The sequence below is a fragment of the Mauremys reevesii genome, linkage group 11 (assembly GCF_016161935.1).
Source record: "Mauremys reevesii isolate NIE-2019 linkage group 11, ASM1616193v1, whole genome shotgun sequence".
NCBI lineage: Eukaryota > Metazoa > Chordata > Testudines > Geoemydidae > Mauremys > Mauremys reevesii.
The window spans coordinates 36034141-36059675 of NC_052633.1; the positions used below are offsets into that span (position 1 = coordinate 36034141).

Sequence of the window (25535 nt, forward strand, 5' to 3'; positions counted from 1 at the left end):
ATTGCATTGTTACCATTTCATTTAAAGTTAGTGGTACCCTACATTTGATAAAGCTGTAGGCATACTCTTCATCTATCCATCTCTTAAAAGGACCTAATCACCTTGTAAACACACTGACTTTCAGAGTGCAAACTTGTTGAAGCCTGAATAGAGTAATTTTCCTATTACTTGCTCTACCATATAGTCAACAAGTTAATCCTACAGGATGTATTGCAAATTACTTTCCTTTTGTCCTTCTGCTAGGAAGATCTGAAAACACTGTTTCTACCATATGAATAAAGCTTATTAAAAGATTTTTGGAAAGATCGAAGAGACACTTTTAAAAACAGTAGTTTTTCATTTATTTTTATTTTTAATACAGATACAATATTGTTCCAAGGTCACTTCAGTTTAATATTTAACAGCCTATATGGCATTTAAATGGCAATAGCTCAAAAATCATTTCATGTTACATGTATACAGTGAATTCTCCAATACACAAAATGCAGTTTGAACTTCCCTTGCTCCAGAATGTTTTAAACCCCTCTTTTGGAAGCTGCTATTACACACTTTTTCATTTCCAAAGCCGCCATCATCATCATCATCATCCTCTGTTAAACAATGAAATCAAAATTTGTTTCAGAAACTGGGCCTCCTCACCACAAAATGAAGCATTTAACTCGGCAGATAACTCTTTGAGGATCTGGATGCAGCACTTGCAGAGCTGTCTTTATCATGATCCTCAAAATAGTGTTGCTCTATTCTCCTGCAAAAGGCCACGAGGTTGCTGTAGTTTTTCACTTTTTCAGAGAGTTCATCACTGGTCAGCTGAGTAGTAAGAATTGTGAACAGATGTCCAAATACCAATGCATCTAACTCAGTTGGCCTATAAAAGAGACAGGGAAAAATGTGGGCCCCTGGGAGTCAGAAAACACTGAAAACCTTATAAAGAAAATCCTACTGTACTCTGATTTTTTTAAATATTAACTCAAAAAAATTCAAGTATTTTCACAAAGTAATCAAACTGGTCATATTTAACCAAATAAAGCTTGAGATTTAACAAAATCTTAAATACAATAAAACCTCAGAGTTATGAACACCAGAGTTACAAACTGACCAGTCAGCCATACACCTTGTTTGGAACTAGAAGTAAGCTATCAGGCAGCAGCAGAGACAAAAAAAAGCAAACACAGTACAGCACTGTGTTAAATGTAAACTACTAAAAAAATAAAGGGAAAGTTTTAAAAAAAAAGATTTGACAAGGTTAGAAACTATTTCTGTGCTTGTTTAATTAAATTAAGATGGTTAAAAGCAGCATTTTTCTTCTACATAGTAAAGTTTCAAAGCTGTATTAAGTCAATGTTCAGTTGTAAACTTTTGAAAGAACTACCAATATGTTTTGTTCAGAGTTATGAACATTTCAGAGTTATGAACAACCTCCATTCTTGAAGTGTTTGTAACTGTGAGGTTCTACTGTATTTTATATATACACTAACAAATTTTGGCCTGAATTTTCAATGTGCTGCTCAGTGCTCCCATTAACAAATTAGGGATTTTTGGGTTGTTTTTTTCCCCAAACAGTGAAGAAGTTACAAAATACCTTTTAATAAAATGCATGCGGAGTCTAACCACTGACTCATCTGTCCAGCACCAACTGTTCCTCACTTTTTGATCTTGTGGGAAGGAAATCTATATTTCCAGTGTCCTTTGCAGATACTGTGCATAACAAAACTACCCCTTCAAACAGAATGGTGCTCTTCAAAACAGCAAAAAAATACCATACCTCTCCTGGGCTTTTCAGCCACCAAAAATTCCCTGACTAGTGAGAAAAAGTTACTACATGGTAATAACATTTAGAGCCATCTCTTTTGTGTTAAAGAGACTAAACAAATGGAAATAAACACTGTAACTAAGCCACCACAACCCAAAGGAGAACAGCGGTTTCTTGAATACGTCTGCAGTGATACTCATGGCTATGTGTACAAGCCTTCCAGAGCTTGACCTTAGTGAACTTTTTGCAGCACTGGTCTATATGCAAACAAAACAAAAAAAACAAAAAACAAACAAAACATTTTCCTTAAGTATATTTAACAGTTTAGAGCTTTTCTTCACTAATATCCAAGAACTACACAGGGCCGCCTAGAGGGGGGGGCAAGAGGGGCAATTTGCCCCAGGCCCCGCGTCCTGCAGGGGCCCCCACGAGTGTTTTCTGGGGCCCCTGCGGTTCCGGTTGAGCTCCCGCAGGCATGACTGCGGCAGGTCAAGCGGAGCCGCGGGACCACGGCACCCGCCGCAGTCACTCGTCCCGGGCTCCGGTCGACCTGCCGCAGGCATGCCTGCGGGAGCTCAACCGGAGCCAAATGCCGCCCCCCAGGTCTTCGGCGCGCTGGGGTCTAGAGCCGCCCCTGAGCAGGGGCCCCCCGCCGCCGAAGACCCCGGGCCCCCGGAATTCTCTGGGCGGCCCTGGAACTACATACTAATATTAATGAGCTAGAAGAATATTTTATTAGACTAATTATAGAGAAACTCTATTACTATTTAAAGACAAAAAAACATTTAAAAAATGTAAAGGTTGAAAGCGTGTGTTATGGAGTCCAGTTAACACCCCCAAACAATAGCACTTCTTTTACAAAAGACAGTTCAGAATGCCTCAAAATGAATAGTTGCAATACACCTTCAATTTGCTCTCTACTGCTATGTAATCCTACAGCACTCACTCTCATCCAATTACATTGCCCACCTAACCTTAACTTTGCAAAATCTTCGGGGGCAAAGAGGCGAGAAACAAAATATTACAGCCTGCTAATTGAGAGACTTCTCCATCCCCATCTAATGTACTGGGGATCAGAAACTGGGCTTTCTTCGGCCTGTTCCAAACTAACAAGTAACAGTCAGTTGAAGTAAACAACTTATGGAAAAAACCAAACAAACAAACAATCCAATTTACAGTTACTCAGTTTCCCAATTCCTCCTTGCTTTCTCATTCTGTGGCATAGCTGGACAAGACAATTGCTTTCCCCCCCCACCCGACCCCCAGATGCCTCTTCTCTGAATCCCACTGGCTCCTTCATATATCCTTGCTTTAATAAGCCTTTAGTTTCCTTCCCCGTCTCTATTAGTGTGTAATGTCACAAGCTGATTTTATTTAAGTGTCTTTGTAATTTCCCCTTTGTTACCCCACCAAAAATATCTAAAACTGGCCCCCAGATAGTGCCATGATCAGGGGAATGTGAAGGCAGCTTTTTTTTAAAAATCACGTACATTGCACTTGGAATGTACATTCTTTATGTAACTTCATGGTTCATATGCCATGGTGATGGGTGCAGTACATGAATATAGTCAACATTAATTACAGGAATATTTTTGGGAAAGTACACATTTGCAACTAGATGTGACTGACAATAGCAAAGGACATCTGGTCATAGGCGGCAGGTTTGTATAATTTTTGGTGGGGCCCAAAATGGTGGTGCCCCCCCGCTCCCGCCCTGTAAGCCGATATAAAATGAAGCTACAACGCGTCAGTGCCACAAGATTACAAGGGTCAATTAAAAGTGGAAAGTCAGAAGCAGCACTTGCCTACTTCAATATACAGTATTATATTTTGTTGCATCTGTTGTGATGAAGTGGGAATGTTCTTAATATTTTCTCTGAATACTGTGTGGGTGCCTCAGTTTCCCCTGCAAGATGCCAACTGAAGGTGTTGGGGACAAAGAGATCAGGTGGCCTCCTTGTCCAGAAGAGACACAGAGGCCAGAGGAGAGAGTGTCAGTTTGGAGCTGGCTGGGGAAATTGGGAGAGACCCAGAACTTGGTTCTGGGCTCCCCACCCCCCAAGATGGACCTGACAGAGGGGTTCTGTTTTCTGTACCAACAAGCTCTGTTTAAACTGTGTTCCCGTCATCTAATAAACCTTCTGTTTTACTGTCTGGCTGAGAGTCACATCTGACTGCAGAGTTGGGGTGCAGCGACCTCTGGTTGCCCCAGGACCAGCCTGGGCAGACTCACTTTGGAAAGTGCATGACGTGGAAGGGCATGCTGAATGCTCCGAGGTCAGACCCAGGAAGGTGTAAGCTTCGGGCCCGGGCGAGAGTATGCTCCGGGCGAGGAGGCTCCCAGAGTCCTGACTGGCTTTGTATGGAGATGTTCCAAAGCATCACAGCATTCCCTTCCACACCGTGCACTTCCCAGAAGTCCGCACAGGCACTGACACTCCCTCCTCCGGCCTTTGTCTCTTTTCCAGGCATTAGGAGGCCACCTGATCTCTCTGTTCTCCAACACCTTCAGTTGGCACCTTGCAGAAACTGATTTGGAAGAAATGAAGTAAAAGCTGCCCAAACCGAGCTTGAGCACTCCTGAATTCTGAGGTGTTCAAATCTGGAAGGCAGGTGCTGGGGGTGGGAGAGGGCTGTGGGCTCCATGGGGGAGCATGGCAGCAACTGTCTGGAGCTGCATGGAGCCAGATACGCTGGTCTGAGTGGCACAGTAAGCGGTTTGGGGGTTGGAGAAGAGGTACAGAGTTCCGGGGGGCAGTCAAGGGACAAGGAGCAGGGGGAGTTGGATGGGGCAGAGGTTCGCCGGGGCCGTCACGGGACAGGCAGCAAGTGGATACGCATGGGAGTCTAAGAGGTTTATCAGGGGACAGGTAGGGGTGCAGTCCTGGGGAAGTTGGGTGGGGTCTCAGGAGGGGGCAGTTGGGGACAAGGAGAAGGGAGGCTTAGATAGGGGCTGAGGTCCCAAGGGGCAGTTAGGGGCAGGGGTCTCGGGAGGTGGTAATCGGGGAACAAGGACCAGTGGGGCTTAGATAGGGGGTGGAGGTTCTGGGGGGCAGTTGGGGCAGGGGTCTGGGGAGGGGGCAATCAGCGGACAGAGGCTGGGATTCAAAGGGCTCTGGGCTGCTGGCAGCCGTGGGGATCCCAGAGCCCTTTAAATCCCAGCCGGGGCCGGGAATCAGCCGGCTCTGGGCTGCCCGCTGCGGCGGGGAGCCCAGAACCCTTTAAATCTCAGCCGCTGCTGGGATTTAAAGGGCTCTGGGCTGCCTGCAATCGCGGGGAGCCCAGAGCCTTTTAAATCCCAGCCGCGGCCCGGGAACCAGAGGGCTCTGCGCTCCCCGCTGCGGCGGGGAGCCCAGAGCCCTTTAAATCCCAGCCGCGGCTGGGATTTAAAGGGCTCTGGGCTGCCTGCAACCGCGGGGAGCCCAGAGCCTTTTAAATCCCAGCCGTAGCCGGGAAGCCGAGGGCTCTGGGCTTCCCGCTGCGGCGGGGAGCCCAGAGTCCTCTGATTCCCTGCCGCGGCTGGGATTTAAAAGGCTCTGGGCTGCCGGCAGCGCACAGCAGGGGAGAAACCTAGCTCCAAATATTGCTAGAGCAGAGCCCCTGTCTGTGAATATTGCTGGGGCTAAAGCCCCAGGAGCCCATATAAGTCGGCGCCCATGCATCTGGTGTATGTCAGATTTGGGTCTGCAGTGGCTTTTCTGCAAAAGCCCAGAACTGTATTCTCTTACACAAATTAATAGCTGCTACTTCGTAATAAATCCTTTGTGGGGAGAAGACCTGCCTTTCCCCACAGTCATATGACTTCACAGGCATCTTCATGCTAACCCAACTCTTTAAAGTATGTCTACGCTGCAATCCAAGGTATGAACGAAGCACAGATAGACTTAGCCAGGCCACCTTTACCTGCAGTAGCACAGCTAAAACCAGTAGCGTTGATGTGGAGGCACAGGCTTCCAACATGAGTATTTATGCAGAGTCCCCAGTGTGCTTGTTCAGGCTGTGCTGCTATTCTTAGCTATGCTAGCGCCCTTAAAGCTAGTGTGGTATGTCTATCCGGGCTGCAATCACACCTTGGGCTGCAGTGTAGACAAAGCCTTCCCCACCACTGTGTCACCTGAATGTGCAGGAAGCGCGTTTTGATCAAAATACATCACATTCATTCTGCTTATGGATGTATTAGCGCACTTACACTGATAGGTATCATCTATGAAATGGCAACATATGCTAATGTAATTAAGTGGATTATTGCTTAGTTACCTATTAAAACTACAGGTTTCTGTTTTTACATTATATGTTTATAACTGACAAATTATTGTGTATTCCAGGGGTAGGCAACCTATGGCACGTGTGCCGAAGTCGGCACGGGAGCTGATTTTCAGTGGCACTCACACTGCCCGGGTCCTGGCCACCAAGCTGGGGGGCTCTGCATTTTAAATTTATGTTTAAGAAGGTTCATTTAAAATTTTTAAAAACCTTATTTACTTTACATACAACAATAGTTTAGTTATATATTATAGACTTAGAGAAAGAGACCTTCTAAAAACGTTAAAATGTATTACTGGCACACGAAACCTTAAATTAGAGTGAATAAATGAAGACTCGGCACATCACTTCTGAAAGGTTCCTGACCCCTGGTATATTCTGTATCAAGTCAGTGGAAAATAGGATTAAGTCTATAAACACTAGAGAAAATATATGAAATATTTTATGGAAACTTAGTATCTTTTGTAATATTTACAATTACTTAGTAATTTCAGAAATTCTTATATATGCAATTTATAGATTCATTCCCACATGTTCCTTAACTGCTCATAAGGTATTAAAATAAGGCAAAAATAGTCCCCATTCAGCTCTGTTCTGGAGTGTAATATACCTACAGTACATTACATTTCCATATAAAGTAACTTACTGCTTATTGAAGAAATATGATTGTGTTCCCAGTCTTTGAGAGAGAGCTTGACAACACTGATCTACATCTTCCAGCACCTAACCAAACAAAAGATTAGTACAGTACCTAAATAGTCAGATGAGAACACAATTATCTACAAAATAGCTCCCTTATTGCATACATAACAGCAGTAGGCATTTGTAATAATTTACAAAATTAACTATGTAGACCATAGATATTACACAGATTCAGATTACAAATCTTATTTCCAGACCTTAAATGACAAGTATATTGTTGACATAAGGAAAGTTGTTAATTTCCCTATTGTCAATAATTGGGTTAAAATTAATACATTAAATTTTTACCTCTAAACTTCTTTGTATTTTTCTTGGCGCTCCAAGAACAAATTGCCACAATCCTACAAAGGGACCCCATTATCTTCACATGGGAATCAGAGTCCTTGGCTGCTAATCCCTTTCCAGGATCATGGTCTAAACTCACATAAAGAGACACTCAGCATAGAGATACATATTCATGAGAAAACATCTTTCATTTTTCTCAGATTGCGTGTGTGATTTAAAAGTTTATTGCTGTCGAAGCCAGAGACATGGATTCCACAGACAATTGTTTTAAATGAACGGAGTTGCACAATACATATATTTTATGAAACACAGGAAATAAAATATTGCTTCTCTGGAATTTTGACACTTTTGATGTTTTATTTATATGTATTTCATTGCTGAGAGATCATTTAAAAAAACAGAATGAAGAATTCAATTCTGGCTATTATCTGACTGACCTGTTCAAGTGACTTGCCAGCCCATCCAATAGCTTTCATCTTACGTCTGACCTCCCATTGTTTCTGATAGGCCAAAATGCGATTGAGAGGCCAAGGATAAGGGAATCCATACCTTGGATGAGTAATCTTTGTTTAAAAAAAACAAACAAAACAAAAAAAACCACAAAAACAAAATCACTTTTTTTTAAAAAGGCAGGTAAGACTGTATACTGTTATTTACAAAATAGCTATGGTTTTCATGGATCAGAAAGCATTTACAATGGCTTTTGTAAAATATTAAGAAGTTATTCTGCACAGAAATTCATAGTTTGCAGCCTAAAGAAAAAGAAACCATTTACTCTATTACCTTAAAAATATATAAAAACATATCTACTTTGCAGCCAGCTACCTTAAGTAATGACACATAGCTTCCCTAAAACGTATATGCAAGCAAAACTAAAGTGAAAAACTATATCATTAATGGTATAAACCTCTATGTTTCATTTATGAGTAGGGACTTGCATTTGTGAGCAAAAGTGTTTTCTCATTAAATTTTAATTAAGATAAATGCTGCAGAACCACTCACCTCCTCTACTGTTGTATCATCACACCACTGAAGATACAACTAGGAAAAAAAGAACACCGTTTATTCTGAAATTTCAGTTAGACTGTACAGAGAGTTATTTCTAACTATTGATGTTTTCTTTTAAGATAAATTAACAGAATATCCCAAAAATATTTTAAGTCTAACAGTGCCTTCCATGAACACAAAAGAGAAGTTAATGGTGATGCTTGCAAGACAAAAGCTGGTTGCTAGTTCTCTTTCAGAACAGCCACCGGATCAGATTTGAAATTAAGATGGAGTTCAGAACATGCTACATACATTATGAGTCAACTTTCTTTACAGCTACATGTTAGTCTTTATAAACTCACCATTGTTTTGGACAACAAAAAATCAACCTCAATCCATGAATTTTTCATATGGCTATGTAAAGAGACCACAGAGAATGTGGAGTTCTGTTCTTGTAAGGACACTAGCCTATGAGTTGATGAACTATTTCCCAATCTAAGAATTTGAAAATAAAATACATTTTCCACATGGAGAAAAATGCTACATTTTTGCCCACTTATCACCTACTCAGAAAATCAACAAATTATTATGGTTTGCTGTACCTCTGCTGTCAATAGCATATTATTGACTAATTCCATGTAGGCTTTCATCTCAGCTTTTTGGACTTCATCCAACCCATCACTGAGTGAATGGCCCTAAGGGGGTAAAAGAATATACAACCCTGTAAGAAAGGATATTACAATATTCAGCTAGGGCTTGAGCCAAAGCCAACAGAAGTCAATGTGCTTTAGATCAGGTCTTGAGCTCTCTATATAAGTCTCTAAATCATAAAATTGATAAGTAAATATTAGGAAGTACCTTCCATACTAAAATTACCTTCAATATTAAACAGAAAATGTTATACTCCAATATAATCAAACACAAAAGAGAAATGTAGATTTATTTTCAGCTACAGAACTACTGTGCATTTCTTTTTTAGCTGTGTAAACTTGATTTCATGGCTTCACTATTACTATGATTTCTTCTGTGTGAAGAAGTAGGTTGATGATATAAACAGTTTATCAAAATAAACTGCTTAATAAGCAGACATTGCTTTACAAGGACAGAAAAAAGTAAAAGCAAATATAAACATATATTAGTGAAATTTCAAGACTTAAGCAAACACTGTATGTCTTTTCTAAGAATACTATACTTGGGAGCCAAAAAAGGAGTGCTGTTGTAAGGTCTAGGTTATTTTCCAGCTCTTTGTTAACATGACAAAATCCTGTACTTACAGCTGATTTCTATCATTTGAATAAATGCCAGAGGAAAATACCCCCATCATACCATCACAGACCCCCATTACACCATATTTTCCTTAAGCAAAAAGTTACTCCCTGCATTGGGTTAAAATAGTTGCCATATTGTAAAAATGCAGATACCTTTACATTCATATGAGGTTTTTCTACTTTACTCTCTTAAAAACTAATGATGTTACATTTCATAAGAGTAGGCTAAATGAGTGCAAACGCTAAAAAAAAGAGTGACTACCGTATTTATCAGTTACTGAGCAAGTATATTTAATATCCTTACCTTGGCTTTTACAAACTGGACTATGGGGCCAAGTTCAGATACTACTTGATTTCCTACACGAATGAAGGGTACTTTGCCTGCAGTGAGATACGGTATATTTTTAGTAAATTAAAGCTTTCTATACATACAGAGAATTATTTTTGAAATCATGGCTTTGAAGTGTTTCAGCACAAAGTGTATCAAATTGTACATGACAGTTAACATACAAAGTTTCATTTGAGAGAGACTCACAAATAAAGCCTCCCCACGCCTCTCTCTTTAGTTCACACTTTTATGCTACGACTTGCCCTATTGATTGACTTTCATGCAAACGTAGTGGTCCCCAACCTTTTCACCGTCATGCTCCCCTTATCCACCCACCCAGCCAGGAGCGGGGACGTGGCTCGGGGGATAGAGCAGTGGACAGGAGTAAGGGGGCCACGGCTGAGACTGCAGCTGGGGCTGGTAATGGAGCCATGGCCAGGGGTGGAGGCTGGAACTGGGAGCCTAGCTGCAGCCATGGGGCGGAGGCCTGAGGTGGGGCTAAGGCTGGGTGCGGAGCCAGGGTGGAGGCTGGTAGACAGGGCTGAGGCTGGGTGCAGAACTGTGGCCAGGCCGTGGGGGAGGTGGGGGCCAGAAGCCGGGGCTGTGGCTGGAAGTGGTGCTGGAGCAGAGCTGGAATGGAGCAGGGCTGCATGGTGCTCCTTCCCTGCCCTCTCTTGGGGCTGGCCTGGGCCGCACCACGCCCCTTCAAAGTTTCCTCCACACACCCCTAGGTGGACACGCCCCGCAGTTTGGGGACCACTGCTCTAACGAATATTTGCAAGTTATTGTACAAACTAATAGGTCTCAATCCAATAATTAATTAAATCTTGCTTTGCTGGGAAGATTGTTTGTTCTATGTTTCCACAAAGCACAACTGTAGAAATCCCAGGGAAGTAGATAGAGCACTTGGCTGCCTTTATGAAACACCTACTTGACAGATACCATCTTTAAACACCAGTACATACACAGTGCTATGTAAATTTAAGAAAATTTAGATTATATATAACATGTATTTTAACATATTGTTATTTAATCGCCTCAGCATGGAGGAAGAGACGTTGGACATTTTTTATTTTACATTAGTAAACATAGTTCGCTGAATATGATGTGAGACAATAATGGACTTTGCCCATAAATGAAACAAGTCACAATACACAATAGGCTCACAAGGAGAGACAAGAAAAATGAGGATAGCAAAGTGTGTCTTCACAGAATATTTTAAAAGAGCAAACCAAAGTCAAATATTATGTACAGGGTTTTTAAAAGTAATATAATTTGAAAGATATTCATGAAAATATTAAGTCGTCCAAACAGATCCCAAATGCACAGAATCTACTGCTAGACCTAGTTCAAACAGAGTTCATAACAACAGCAGGTTCAGTCATGGTCTCTATCATGAGATTCACTCCTCTCTGATTCACAGTCAGCCTAAGGGGAACAGATGAGGTACACTGCATCAACAAAAACCTCATCTGCATCTGTATGATGAAGTATTACAATAGAAATGCAAGGTTTTCTGAATTGGAAAAACTCCGTGGTTTACAATGCTGGCATATAAAGATGATCTTTCGGTATTCCTACATCCACAGTCAGCATCTGACTCCTTCAAAAGGATTTTCTAGTTGTGGAAAGTATCATTACAAAGTGTCCTACACAAATGTGGAGATGCCCGTCTGAGAACCACTACAATCAGTTTGAGATTTTTTACAGGAATGAAAACCTTTTGCGAATAGCCTGGTTTGGCTGGAATTAATTTTTGTGTTATTAAAATGATATTGAAGTAAACAGAAAAACAAACAGAAAACTGCACAAAAATTGTAGAGGCTCTTAGGACAATGAATACATCACCACATTTATACTCCTAGCTGTATTTAAAATGGAACCAGTATGACAAATAGAATATGCTAGATGTGATCAGTACAGCACAACTCTCATCAGCCCATGTCAGTCATACTCCTTTCTGCATTATTTAGCCAGTGGTTAAAAAAAAAAAAGAAAAAAGCTTCAGACACAAGTAATGGTGTATTAGATAATAGCCAATGTGACTGGGAGGAAGGGAGTGCGGGAGGTGGAAAATACAAGTATCACCACTCTTAGTATCTTACGTGTAAGATACTGACTTGTTTCTACAAGGACTCAGCCCAATGGGTTTATTTTGAAAGGCTGATTTAAAAAAAAAAATCCTGCTTTTGCTACAAGAATTGTACTGTTTTCAGTACTACCAATCATTGAGATTTTTTTAAAGCATTAATTAAAGACAGGATTCCAGCTGATTTTCCCCTAATACCAAGAAGGAGGAGCAGAGCTAACCATGCAGTATGCAGATGCAAAGACCCACGTAGGCAGGCATTTTTACTGCTCCATGCTTGAATCAAAAATTATAAAAGTAGCTTAATTTAACTCATACAAATGGATCCTAATGCAATGCAGAATTTTAGGATATCAAAATTGTGTTGTGTATTCAGCAATTCTTTTCTAGTAACCTTTTAGATGAGAGTGTATAGAAATTCCCAACAGAGTTTGGGATTTTAAAAAAAAAAAAACCATCAAATACTGAACTTGCATTTTTTGCAAACAGTCTTTTGAATCAGAGGAGGACTTAAGTACAACACTGTTCTTGGTACTGACAGTTTATTCATGATTTGTCCACAATTATTAACATGCTGACAATCACCTTCCAGCTAAGATAACAAAAGACATTTCTTCCTACCCTTAAAACAGTGGAAAATGGACCACCATTCATTGGCCAACAGGGTATCTATCCCCAGGGGTATGTCCCTGGAGATCAGTAGAGATACTTCTGCGTACAGAAACCTCTGGGCTTGAGAAGGCCAAGAGTCCCTAGGCATTTTTTGAGAGTGTTACCACCAGACTTCTAAGTAACCGAGGGTGTGAATCCACTGTATGTCCACTGCATTTAAAATGTGCAATACAGTACATTTTAAAAGTTTGTATTTGATTTATCTCATTCTCTATAGAGAAAAATCACAGTAGACTAAGGAAAAAAAATAAAGAGGCAACCCACATACACCAGCACTGACTGGCTGTTATCTGAAAGATGAGGTGCTGTTGCCATGGCATCAAAACATAGGTACTAACACAGTAATTTAAATGAACACCACACTTACCAGATGGGGACATATATTCTGCATTTGCTCTACAAACCACCTGGACTGGCAGATTGCACATTTGCAAAAAGGCCTGAAAACAAAGAGGAGCACAGAAAAAGGAAAACACGTATTAGCTGATGGCAAAACATGGATTTGTTTTAAATATATTAAACTAGTACTTAGCACAATGTTTATAAAGTACAGGTATCTGTATTCTGTTTTAGGGAAAACAGAAAAGGAAAGAAAGAAAAAATATAAAACTTCATTGGACAATAGTGTATAAGGATATTGTCCAAAATCATTAGTAAGAATTCTTCTGTTTAACAAAGTTACATCTGTTTTTCCCATTTGATGGTGGCATTTGACCACCAAAGTTACTGTTGTTTATAAGTCACTAATAATCAGTTTAAGTGACATTTTGTCAACCTGAACATTGGAGCACATATCTTTTGTGGTTATTATTGACTAATATGTTTAGAGAACAAGCACTAGCATGTGCTGCTACATCTCTAGCATATTTTTTAAAAAACCAAAACACACATTTTTTTTTTAAATCCTTCCCTTCCATATTTTCACTAGCCAACATTTTCACAATTTTTGCTTTGCAATTCTGCTAGATTAAAAGGCAGTGTTTATTACCAGTAGAGTTTACTTGAATTAAGGGTATAGTTGACCAACGTAATGTTTTTTTATATCTATCTATAACCCTGGACAAAGCTATTTCCACAGGATACTAATTTTTATCAGCAGTAGTCATCATCATAAAATACTTAAGAGTGTTTCTGTGTAAGAACAAAATAACTTTCACAAGGTAACTCACACTTTCGATAGTGAGAGCATGGCAAGTATAAATATCCTCTCAAAGTCAGTGGTGAGGCACACAATGTTAAATCCTGTTGGGTATTTGGTATTCGCCTTTGCCAGCAAAAAGGCCAAAATCTCAAAATCCAAATCTGAAAGCTATTAATCCAGAATTGAGCCCTTCACTACTTTCTGAACAAAGGCAGATACAACTAAATTAATTTTAAAGAAATCTATTACACATAAAAGAAGTTTTATTATGATTTTAAGGACGGTATATGGACTTAACATGCATGCACAACAGCTTCGTTAACATAGCAGACCACTAGGGTCTATCTGTTATATTGTGTGACACTGGCAGACCAGGTTTCAGCTCATGCCAGGGTCTCCATGTCTCCACTGAACACTGGCAAACAACTGGAATCAGTCTGGCTCACCTGTGTATTAGCATTAGGCTATATAAGAATGTGTTTGGTGTTTATTGAATGCTTGTGAGTTGCTGCACACATTAATCTCACTTATAGCATCTGTATTTTGACAGGTAATATTTAAGAATTTGTATTGTAAACTTCTGTGACTGGGTAAATCACCAGACAGGAGAGAGACATTAACTAGTGTAAAGTACTGTTTTCCAACAGAAGGTGTTACGTCCTGGCCAACAAGGAAATCCCATCAACACCAGACAGACTATTGTGGAACATTAACGAGAACAAAAGATTGTCATGCTCTGCAACCCTCCTACCCCATGAAGATGAGTCATGCATGTAAATTACTGTCATCAGCTGAGTTTGCAGCTCAGAGCACAGGGGGGAAGGGAATAAAAAAAACCCAACAAGAAGGAACTGTATCTCAGTGCTGCTTGGACTCTAGGGGGCAAGGTTTTCTAAGCACAAGCAGGGAATCCCAAGCTGCTTAGCTTGGGTTAGCCCTAAAGGACATACAGAGCTTGCTTATTACAGAAGCTTCTATTACCTTTTGAAACTTAAGATTGTAACTCTTTTGTGTATAATTTTTACCTGCTTTAATCTCGTAAATAACTCATTTTCTTTTCCTATTAATAAATCTGTCAATAGTTTATTACAGGATTGGCTACAAGCATTGTCTTTGGTGAGAGACCTACGGTGCAACTGACCTAGGGTAAGCATCTGGTCCCTTGGGGCTGGGAGTAATCTGACTATTGCTGTGATCCTTGGTGTAAGGGACCATCTATCACAAAGGTGGGCTTACCTGGCTGGCAAGACAGTAACCTAGGGGACTGTCTGTGACTTCACCTTAAGGCTGTTATAGTACCTGAGGAGCTCTAAGTATAGAACTCGCAACCAATTTGGGGTTTGTGCCCTGGTTCTTACCAGTCTGCCCGGTACTTGAATCACTGCAGAACAGTTTGACTTATTGATCAAGGTGAAAAAGGCTATTTCTGCTTCAAAGTACACAACCCCTAAGGAAAGAAAAGTGGTCCTTTTCTACCTTTATTTTGGAAACAATCCCAGGCTGAGAGGCATGTATATTTTTTGCAATTGTCTCAACTCTACTGAATGAAATGTTTCTTGTATTAAAAGACAAATTAACATGCATGAAAATAAACTAACTAAAGGTAAGATTGTCACATAAATCAAGAAAAATTCAAATCTTAAATTGGTACTTGCCCTGTTGCCCGCTATGCACAAGTGCGCCATCAGTGTGTGATTTAATGTACCAAATATTCTGCAATAGTTAGGCACTAGGGGCAAAGTTTAACACACAGCTTTATATGTTTGGCCAAACAACTCTTCTTTCTTTATTATAATTTCACTTCAGTAAAAATATTGAAATTAGGATTAATTTAAGAACGCACTTCCAAGCCCTGGTTTCCTTCTCCTGATTTAAGTCAGAGGCTGGGGAAATTTTGCTCTCATGTTTTGTGGCTAGAATGATGCCAGAGAGCTTAGAAGACTATGTCTCAAATCAGTAGAGACTATATTAAAACACCATCTAAACTAATAGCATTTCCTTCCCTCCGATTCATTCAGCCTCCTCCAAGAGTTTAGTTTGGGAATGAAGAATAAAGTTAGACCACTGATCTTTGGTAGGACTGGGGAAGAGTGAAGTTAAGGAAGATAACCAGCAACCCACTGGAAAGTTAGGAAAAGCACAGAAACTGAATGAGACACACAGAAAGGAGGTCCCCTCACAGACTGCTGGATGACGGTTTCTCCAGCCACACGGTGAGTAGGCAGCAGGAAGAAGAGCCTTTTACCCCGAGCCAGAGGACATCCAGGAGCTGGGACAGTTGCCAGGAACCAGCTTCTTCCTTGACCACTGCACCAAGAGACTGAATGAGCTTAAACTCATCTGGTTTCCTTCTGCTGTAAAGAGATATGAGGAGATTGCTGCTTCTAGGGAGCCCAGCTCTTATATGGTAACAGTCCTACCTCAGGGATAAAAATATCTTCACCCATTTGCTCTCATCATTGCAAAAAAAACCAAAAAAACCCACTCAGCTACCTGTCAAAGGCAGTCCTCCTTTCCTGTTTTCCTCTGCTCCGTTCAGCTCCATTCCTCACAAAACAGCACCAGGACTGTTGTCTCATCCTCATCCCCTTCTGCCTAAGCACCCTGGTTCTGCTCTATCCTGCCCTAATTCCTGTGTTCAACCAGGAAGCAGAAGCAATGTCTGGGAAATAAGATTAAAAAAAGACAACCCCAGAACTTATTAAAAAATGGATTGAAACCTTCAGCATAAGCCTCCCAATACCAAATAAGCTATTAGAAGTCATAAAAGCCTTTAATGTATAGGGCATTGGTCTTAACTTTGAATTTCCTTTCTTTATTATTCTGGGACTATATGTATTTTTTTAAAGTACCTTTGCATACAAATGGGCCCATTCCCTCTCCATAAGGTCATCTAAAAAGACTGGTGTACAACGTACTTTAAAAAACCCCAATATGCAAGGTCCACTAGAGAAGGGCCTAAATGTAACCCCAAATACAAACACTCCTGAACCTGGGGACATTATTGGCCCCATATGTACTAGCTATCTTATGAACTAATTAAAAAACAGGAATTTAGTTTTAGAATCTATGTACTGGTAGAGTAGGCGTATGTACAGAATTTTAGACACTATATGCAGGTGAAATATACATAGGTTACTAATTTTGCATGGCTTTCAAAGCTGTATCTGGGCATGCAGGAATGTAAATAGCATTCAATCAGCAATACAGCATTATAGTGCTAACAGTGTACATCTCAAATGACAGCTTCGAGAAAGGTTGTATTTCAGGAGCAAAACATTCTTAAATTAATTTATCACACCTTAAATCCATGCTCTTACTCCCTAGCTGTTTATTTCCTTCTTGAAAAGTAGCTGAAGTTTAATTTTGTCCAGGCTTGCCACAATAATTCCCTTTGCAATAGGGCACTAAATTAACTTCAGGAGTCTACATCTAGCTGGAGGTGAATTTTTATAGCTGCCATGTGCTGTTCTCAATGCTGGTTCTAAAGAAAGTGTGCCTGAATTATCCTGGAGTTAGTGCAGCAAGCAAGTCATCTCAAAGCTTTTAAATGTAGTGGTACATGCAAGGATAGGATTGTATGCCAAAGAACTATCACTGACCTTTTCAGGTCTGAACTATGTAGCTATACAGACAAATTGGTAGTGTAGATCAAGCCATAGTCTTTTCCTTGCAGAGATAGACCTCACAAATGTAAACCAATAATTAGGGAAGCTTTCCAAAGGGGAAAAAAAATTCCACAAAATTAAAGCTGATTGCACAAGCAGCAATGACCATCAGAATTAGATAGCTCTTCTAATTCTTATTTTGCCAGATCTTAGCTTGAGATAAAATTAACTGGATTCATTTATCCACCCATCCTCCTTCCTGCAGTGCCCCACCCTACAAGCCTTAGGGGCCTTATGGTTTCCTCTTTCCCTATGCTTTAGTAGGTTCCCCCTGTGATGTTATTGACATCAACTGTGACCGTGTAAATCATGGTTGCAACCAGGGCCCTATGGTTGCACCAGGTATACAGAGGAGGTCAAGTGGGGTGTCTATGGAAAGGTTGTAGTTTGCTGGTCATGATTGTGCTGTCTGTATGTATCATTTTTGTATTTGAAGTTATGAATATTGGCTATGTACTTGTATCTCAATGTGTTTGATTCTAAATAGCCTCAGTGAAGCACTTGGTCAGCTTCTTGAGAAAGGACTATTCTCAGTAAGTGCCCAATCAAGAAACACTTAACTGACAATGGACTTTGTGAGAGGCCATTTCACGTCTGAGCTTTCCTGGGAACGTTCAAACTAACATGTAAAACAATGCCATTGGCCTGTAAAAAGCTGAATCATTCATGGACATCTGACTTGCCCGGGTGACTACAAACTCCATCTTGTTGCTGTGACTTTGCACAGAAGAACAAGGGGGGTTCTGCCCACAAAAGAGAGAATATAAAAGGCCCTGGAAGCCTCTCCATTTCGTCTTCAGCTGGCTCAAGAGATGGCCTCTCCACCCCAAAGAGATGCCTGAAAGAAGCTGGAACAAAGGACAGTAACTACGGGGATGTGAGTGATTGCTGGACCCAGACTAGGAAGGAGTCCAGTCTGTGAAAGAAGCTTACTGGAACATCTCTGGGGGTGAGATTTCATTTGTAATCAGTTTCTTAATGCATTAGGCTTAGACTTGCGTGTTTTGTTTTATTTTGCGTGGTAACTTACTTTATTCTGTCTGTTATTACTTGGAACCACTTAAATCCTACTTTTTATACTTAATAAAATCACTTTTGTTTATTATTGAATCCAGAATAAGTAATTAATACCTGGGGGAGCAAACAGCTGTGCATCTTCTCCCTATCAGTGTTAAAGAGGGCGGACAATTTATGAGTTTACCCTGTAAAAGGTTTATACAGATTAAAACGGATTTATTTGGGGTTTGGATCCCATTGGGAGCTGGGTGTCTTGGTGCTAGAGGCAGGAGCACTTGCTACGCCATTTTCAGTTAAATCTGCAGCTTTGGGGCACATGGTTCCAACCTGGGTCTGCGTTGGAGCAGACTGGCGTGTCTGGCTCAACAAGGCAGGGTTCTGAAGACCCAAGCTGGCAGGGAAAACGGGCTCAGAGGTAGTCTCAGCACATCAGGTGGAAGTCCCAAGGGGGTCTCTGTGGCCAAACCCGTCACACTCCCATCCTCTACAAGTGTGAGCAGGATCATTAGATCTCAACAAGCCTTCGGTCTTGCCTTCAATTATAGGCAGTGGATGGCAAGAGCTAGAGGAGACTCCAAATCTCTGTATGGCTGTACCAGGGCCATGAAGAGGATGGCAAAGGAGAGTCCCAAGGGAGGGGAGAGATCCTGAGCACCATGTTTAGTGGCACCTGATCCAGAAGGAGACAACTCTGGCATTCTTCATAGAATCACAGAACTGGAAGGGGCCTTGAGACATCATCTAGTCCAGTCCCCTGCACTCATGGCAGGACTAAGTATTATCTAGACCAACCCTCACAGGTGTTTGTCTAACCTGCTCTTAAAAACCTCCAATGATGGAGATTCTACAACCTTCCTAGAGAATTTATTCCATTTGTTCCTAATGTCCAACCTAAACCTCCTTTGCTGCAATTTAAGCCCATTGCTTCTTGTTCTATTCTTAGAGGTTGAGAAAAACAAATTTTCTCCCTCCTCCTTCTAACAACCTTTTACGTACTTGAAAAAGTATGTCCCCTCTCAGTCTTCTCTTCTCCAGACTAAACAAACCCAATTTTTTCAATCTTCCCTCATAGGTCATGTTTTCTAAACCTTTCATCATCTCTCCAATTTGTCCACATCTTTCCTGAAATGTGGCGCCTAGAACCAGTCACAATACTCCAGTTGAGGCCTAATCAGCACAGAGTAGAGCGGAAGAATGACTTCTCGTGTCTTGCTCACAACACACCTGTTAATGCATCCCAGAATGATGTTTGCTTTTTTTGCAACAGTGTTACACTGTTGACTCATATTTAGCTTATGGTCCACTATGACCCCCAGATTCCTTTCCGCAGTAGTCCTTCCTAGGCAGTCATTTCCCAATTTGTATGTGTGCAACTGATTGTTCCTTCTTAAGTGGAGTACTTTGCATTTGTCCTTATTGAATTTCATCCTATTTACTTCAGACCATTTCTCCAGTTTGTCCAGATCATTTTGAATTTTAATCCTATCCTCCAAAGCACTTCCAACTCCTCCAAGCTTGGTATCGTCCGCAAACTTTATAAGTGTACTCTCTAGGCCATTATCTAAATCATTGATGAAGATATTTAACAGAACCAAACCAAAAATGGATCCCTGCGGAACCCTACTCGTTATGTCCTTCCAGCATGGCTGTGAACCACTGGTAACTATTCTCTGGGAACCAGTTTATTCTCATAAACAAACTAGGGAAATGCAGCCTAGATGGAGCTCCACCTTATAGGAGCTCCATCTAGGCTGCATTCCCCTAGTTTGTTTATGAGAAGGTCATGCAGACAGTATCAAAAAGTATTAATAAAGTCAAGATATACCACGTCTACCACTTCCCCCCATCCACAAGGCTTGTTACCCTGTCAAAAAAGGCTATCAGGTTGCTTTGACACAATTTGTTCTTGACAAATCCATGCTGACTGTTACTTATCACCTTATTATCTTCTAGATGTTTGCAAACTGATTGCTTAATTATTTGATCCTTTATCTGTCTGGGTACTGAAGTTAAGATGACTGGTCTGTAATTCTCTGGATTGTCCTTATTTCTCTTTTTATAGATTGGCACTATCTATATTTGCCATTTTCCAGTCTTCTGGAATCTCTCCTGTCTTCCATATGATTTTTCAAAAATAATTGCTAATGGCTCAGATATCCCCTCAGTCAGCTCCTTGAGTATTCTAGGATGCATGTCTTCAAGTCACCATGGCCTGATGAAATCTAATTTGTCTAAGTAATTTTTAACTTGTTCTTTCCCTATTTTAGCCTCTTCTGATCCTACTTCATTTTCGCTGGTATTCACTGTTACACATCGAACCACCACCTACCTTCTTGGCGAAAATTTAAACAAAGAAGTCATTAAGCACCTCTGCCATTATCACATTTTCTGTTATTGTTCCCTTCCCTCCCCCCCCCGCCCCCCATTGAGTAACAGGCCTACCCTGTCCTTGGACTTCCTCTTGCTTCTAATGTATTTGTAGAATGTTTTCGTTACCCTTTATGTCTCTAGCTAGTCTGACCTCGTTTTGTGCCTTGGCCTTTCTAATTTTGTTTCTACAAACAAACTTGTATAGTTTGTTTATATTCATGCTTTGCAATTTGACCTAGTTTCCACTTTTTGTAGGACTCTTCTTTGATTTTTAGATCATTGAAGATTTCCTGGTTAAGCCAGGGTGGTCTCTTACCATACTTACTATCTTTCCTATGCAGTGGGATAGTTTGCTCTTGGGCCCTTAATATGGTCATTCACCATTCATAGTGAGGAGGTGAGGTGACTGACACATTTTTCACAATCTGTGCATTATCTTCCTAATAAAGAATTTATAAATATTCTTCCTCATAGAGGCATTATCCTGTAAGGTGCTGAGAACTCTTATTTTATGTGCCAACCAATTAATCAAGTGCCATTAGACACACAGCTAGCATGCATTTTATATACAATGGATGGATATAAAACCCATTATAACTTAACTGAATGTGCTGCAGGTTTTTAATATTCCACCTTCACACTCTACCGTTACAGAGTCATCTCCACATGTGATGTGCAGTGCCATAATCTGTGGACTTCTCAAAACCTACTAATATTCTTTAAAGGTAATTTACACTCAAAACAAGGATATGAGCTACAACTCTTAACTGCACCCCCTTTTTTAGGGGAATACCAGTAAGGTTCATCACAACATCAGTGACTTATTGGTATTCACTGTTGACATCATCACTTTCAAAGGGGTACTCTTGGATTCTCCTTAACTATTTATTTTCCAGGACTTTGTTCTGATAAAAACATGAGCATTTAAATAAACTAAGTATTGGTGACTTAATGTGTGGTGTACATATTGTGACAATTGTTAAAGGAAATAACACTACTCCTAGCCACAGAGAGGGCTGAGGTCAGGGAAGCGATTATATAATTTCCCAGATTCCACCACCCATTCAAAAATATTAGGGCTGGTCTACACTGAAAACTTACATCAGCATAGCTACATCTCTCAGGTGTGGAAAAATCCACACCCCCGAAAGATGTAGCTATGCCGACCTAACCCCCAGCGTAGACAGCACTAGGTCGATGGAAGAATTCATCTGTTGACCTGGCTACTGCCTCTCAGGGAGGTTGATTAACTGTAGAGACAAGAGAAACCCTTCCATCGGCATCATGAGTGCATACACTGAAGTGTTGCAGTTGTGCCAGACTGTAGCGTTTTAAGTATAGCCATAGCCTTAGACAATTGATTTCACTGTAATAACTTTCACATTCTCCTGTATTAACATGACTGACAGACTTAGGAAATTATGAGCATTAAAAACTTAACTGAAAACCACAATTAACATGTTAAGCACAGTTAATGCTTTTCATGTAAATGACAATTATGTTATCCCCTAGATAATTCAAGGGTAAGGGAATCACAAGCAACATGTGCTTATAGGTATCTATTGCCAGAAAATTGTGACTGATTTTTTGATACAGTAAACATTATATGAAGAGAAAGCAGTAGACTAATATATTTGGATTCTAGTAAGCATTTGATTAGGTGTCGGGGAAATTACTCCAAATTAGTTTAAACTGGCTGGATTTGAATAATCATGAGGAGAGAAAACAGAACCACCACACAAACAAAGAGGTACAAAAAGTGACAATGTATTGAGATGGGGATACTTGGGAGGCAGGATCTAGTGGACAATGCAAGAATCTTTGTCAGGCTTGATCTTATTTAACATCTTCTTTAGTGACTAAAAAGGAGTGAGCAGCACAAAGTGTGTAGTTGATACTAAACTGGAATGCACTGCAATACCAGCGAAAATTAAAAAAAAAAAATAGAATATTGATGACTTTGCAGCCCCAAGCGTCTCATTTTCTCACCATGGTACCTTCCATATATGAAGAGTAGGAGGGGTGACAAGGTGGAGTTCTACTTCACCTTTTACAAAAGAGCTCTTGTGGCAGTAGGGGATTACCCAACATTCTCTTGGACTTTTCAAAGAGAAGAGACTGGAATCACTCCAACTCAATTCTGTTAAGGTCCACAAACACATCAGTTCTACTTCACAGTCAATAGTAGCAAAGGCAGACATATCTATTGGTTCAATATTCATCAACAGAGATCAGTCAACCAAACCTATGCAGTCTCTGTCCCATATTCAGGTCTAAAACCAGACTACAAAGGACCAAGGAAATTTAATGATTCTAGACAACTCAAAAAGTTGCTTTGCCAAATCCTTCTTTAAAAAGAAAAAAAATGCCCCCAAAAGGTTAGGAACTGGGCAATAACTGGGAAGATGACTAATATCAGAAGATAGTTCATTGAGAGTGGGCACAACAATCACTTGTTGAAAAGATGCCAACACCTCTAATGGGAAGCATTAATCTCTGTCAAGAGAGCATTCAACTCCCCCCATAAGTGATTTTACAAGTCAAGAGGGGTTCAGTTTGCAGGCCAAAACCTAACATTCTCCCAAGACCTTCAGAACCTCATATAGGAAAAATGTAGCAGTTGCACGCATCCACTGACCTCAGCATGGATCTACTACCCAAGCAGCAGCCAAATCTTAGCAATCTTGCCAATGAGCTCTTTAAGGGAGATACTCTACTCTGAGTGAACACAGTGGAGTCACCCCTTGCAACACATCTGCCACTCATAACTTCAGATGAAAAAGTTTTCACAGCTATTTTAGTCAGGAAAAATGTTCATAGCTTTCCAGGTCCCCCTCTAGGGAAGTCTGAGCCCCCTCAGCCAAAAATACTCAAATGCCAATAGAAAAAGGAAAATAGCTTCAAAATGCAAACTGAACTCCTATTTGATAGCTTAGAAAGGGCAAATGTCTTTTTCTGACTTATTAGCATCTGGCCATAAGAGTTGGGGTAGATTAACAGAAATATTTAAAATCAAGAAGAATAAAGTGAAAACTGATCAGTCTTCTCCTTATTTCCCTAGCCTGTATTACAACAATAAGCAATAATACTAGTGTCCAGGACACTTATAAAAGTAAAGGAAACTTCCTACAAGAGTCAATGTGGAATTCATTGTCACAGGAAGACATCAAGCCAAACATTCTGTCGGGATTTTAAAAAGACTCGATTTTATGGACTGCATTTGTAGTTCAGCACGCTATAACAGTAATCGAATCTCACATTTCTGGGTACAAGATTATTGCCACTGACATCAAGAATTCCTTCCCTTGCCACTCATCCCACAGGGTTTCATTGGAGGGGTTTACCTTCTTCTGAATCAATGGTATTGGCCACTGCCAGAAGCAGAACACCAAACAACCTGGACCTGCAGTGCAATCTAGTATGGCAAGTCCTATATGATCAATATAGCTTCTGAGGGTCAGGTTCTATTAAAAATTATTCCTAAAACTGAAGGTATGTATGTTGTCCTCTCTGTGGAGAAGATTATTAACCTTGTAGCAGACCATCTCCTACAGCACAATGTACTCTCATACAGGACCTTAATTTGCTGATTTCATATTCATTTTTGGTTCCACTTAGTAGTATACCTCTACTTCGATATAACGCTGTCCTCAGGAGCCAAAAAAAAAATCTTACCATGTTATAGGTGAAACCACATTATATCGAACTCGCTTTGATCCACCGGAGTGCACAGCACCGCCCCCCTGGGAGCACTGCTTTCCCACGTTATATCCGAATTCATGTTATATCGGGTTGCGTTATATCAGGGAAGAGGTGTAGTAGCAGTAGTACTGTATCTATTTTATTTTGAATGTCAGTATGAAACAAAAAAGTGCATTTTAACTGCAAGAGAAAGAACTAATAGCAATATGCAGAAAGGGCTCATGTCAAGTTTTAACATGACACAGATTACGAAACTAATAAACCTCTTTCACATGTCTTTCATTTTAATCAAGGGAGATGGCACAACCTGTCAAAACAGCACTGTTACCCATGTCAGTCAGTTCTAAGATGCTCCTATATACTGACTTACAACATCAAGCTACTGAGCACATGGTGTCTCTTAATATTAATAATCAGAAAAAAATAAGTTTTCAGCCTCTGTATGAGCTTTTGAAAATGGGTTTCACCTGTAAATTTAGTTTGATTTTAAGTGAAAGAACTGTTAACTAAGAAAACACGTGAGTCTATATTCATTGACAGAATTTGAATGGGACAGTTTGATTCAGTTAAAAGAACAAACAAACAAACAACATTGCTTAAAATAACACCATCAACTTGTTTTATTTCCCCAATTTCAGAAAATCCAACTTTCTGATAGAGCACCCTTTAAACAGTATGTGTTGAATTTTGGTTAGCATTAAAAATAAAGAGAATACTCTTCCTGCACACATTGCTAATGTTCAGAAGGGATTTGGGGAGGCCCAAGAGGACACCGCAGGGTTCGCTAAGTATCCCTCTCCTTTCTCTGCACGCTCACACGTGCCTGCCATTTTCACTTTTGCTGCTGCTTTTGAAAACTCCCCTTAGAACTATGCAATAGACTGATGTCATCATACTAGAGCATAAGATGGGAAGTGAAAATGCCTATATACAGTGCTATTAGAGAGAGAAGGTGGGTGAGGTAATATCTTTTATTGGACCAACATCTGCTGGTGAGAGAGAAAAGCTTTGAAGCTTACACAGATTTCATGTTCACTCCCGTTAAATGTACAAAGTAAAACAAACAAAATAGACGGTTTATTCTCTTTAGCCTTTCAGTTAGTCAACCTAGGTGTTACTTGAAACACTAGTAGGTACCAACAAAAATTTTCAAACTTAAATGTTATTTTTCAAGTTGGCAATGTGACTACTACTCCAGAGTATCTCTTAGTGAATCATCCACTAGGTTTTTCCATCTCAAAGCAGAAAAAACACAGCCACTAAAACACAATACTCTAAGCATAAATTCCAATT

The 25535-nt window shown here is 40.3% G+C and overlaps 1 protein-coding gene across 3 annotated transcripts in view; it reads right to left on the bottom strand.

Annotated features, from left to right (window-relative positions):
- Positions 1-340: 340 nt before the first annotated feature.
- The window catches only part of MTX2 (metaxin 2), a 50252-nt gene continuing 25057 nt past the window's right edge, over positions 341-25535 (bottom strand). For all 3 annotated transcript variants that reach the window (XM_039495977.1, XM_039495980.1, XM_039495978.1), the window contains 7 exons: positions 12712-12784; positions 9560-9636; positions 8590-8682; positions 8003-8041; positions 7438-7563; positions 6660-6736; positions 341-865 (listed from right to left, as the gene is read on the bottom strand). In XM_039495977.1, coding sequence (XP_039351911.1) covers positions 655-865; positions 6660-6736; positions 7438-7563; positions 8003-8041; positions 8590-8682; positions 9560-9636; positions 12712-12784 — 696 coding nt within the window. In that variant the 3' untranslated portion in view covers positions 341-654. The remainder of the gene's footprint in view (positions 866-6659; positions 6737-7437; positions 7564-8002; positions 8042-8589; positions 8683-9559; positions 9637-12711; positions 12785-25535) is intronic.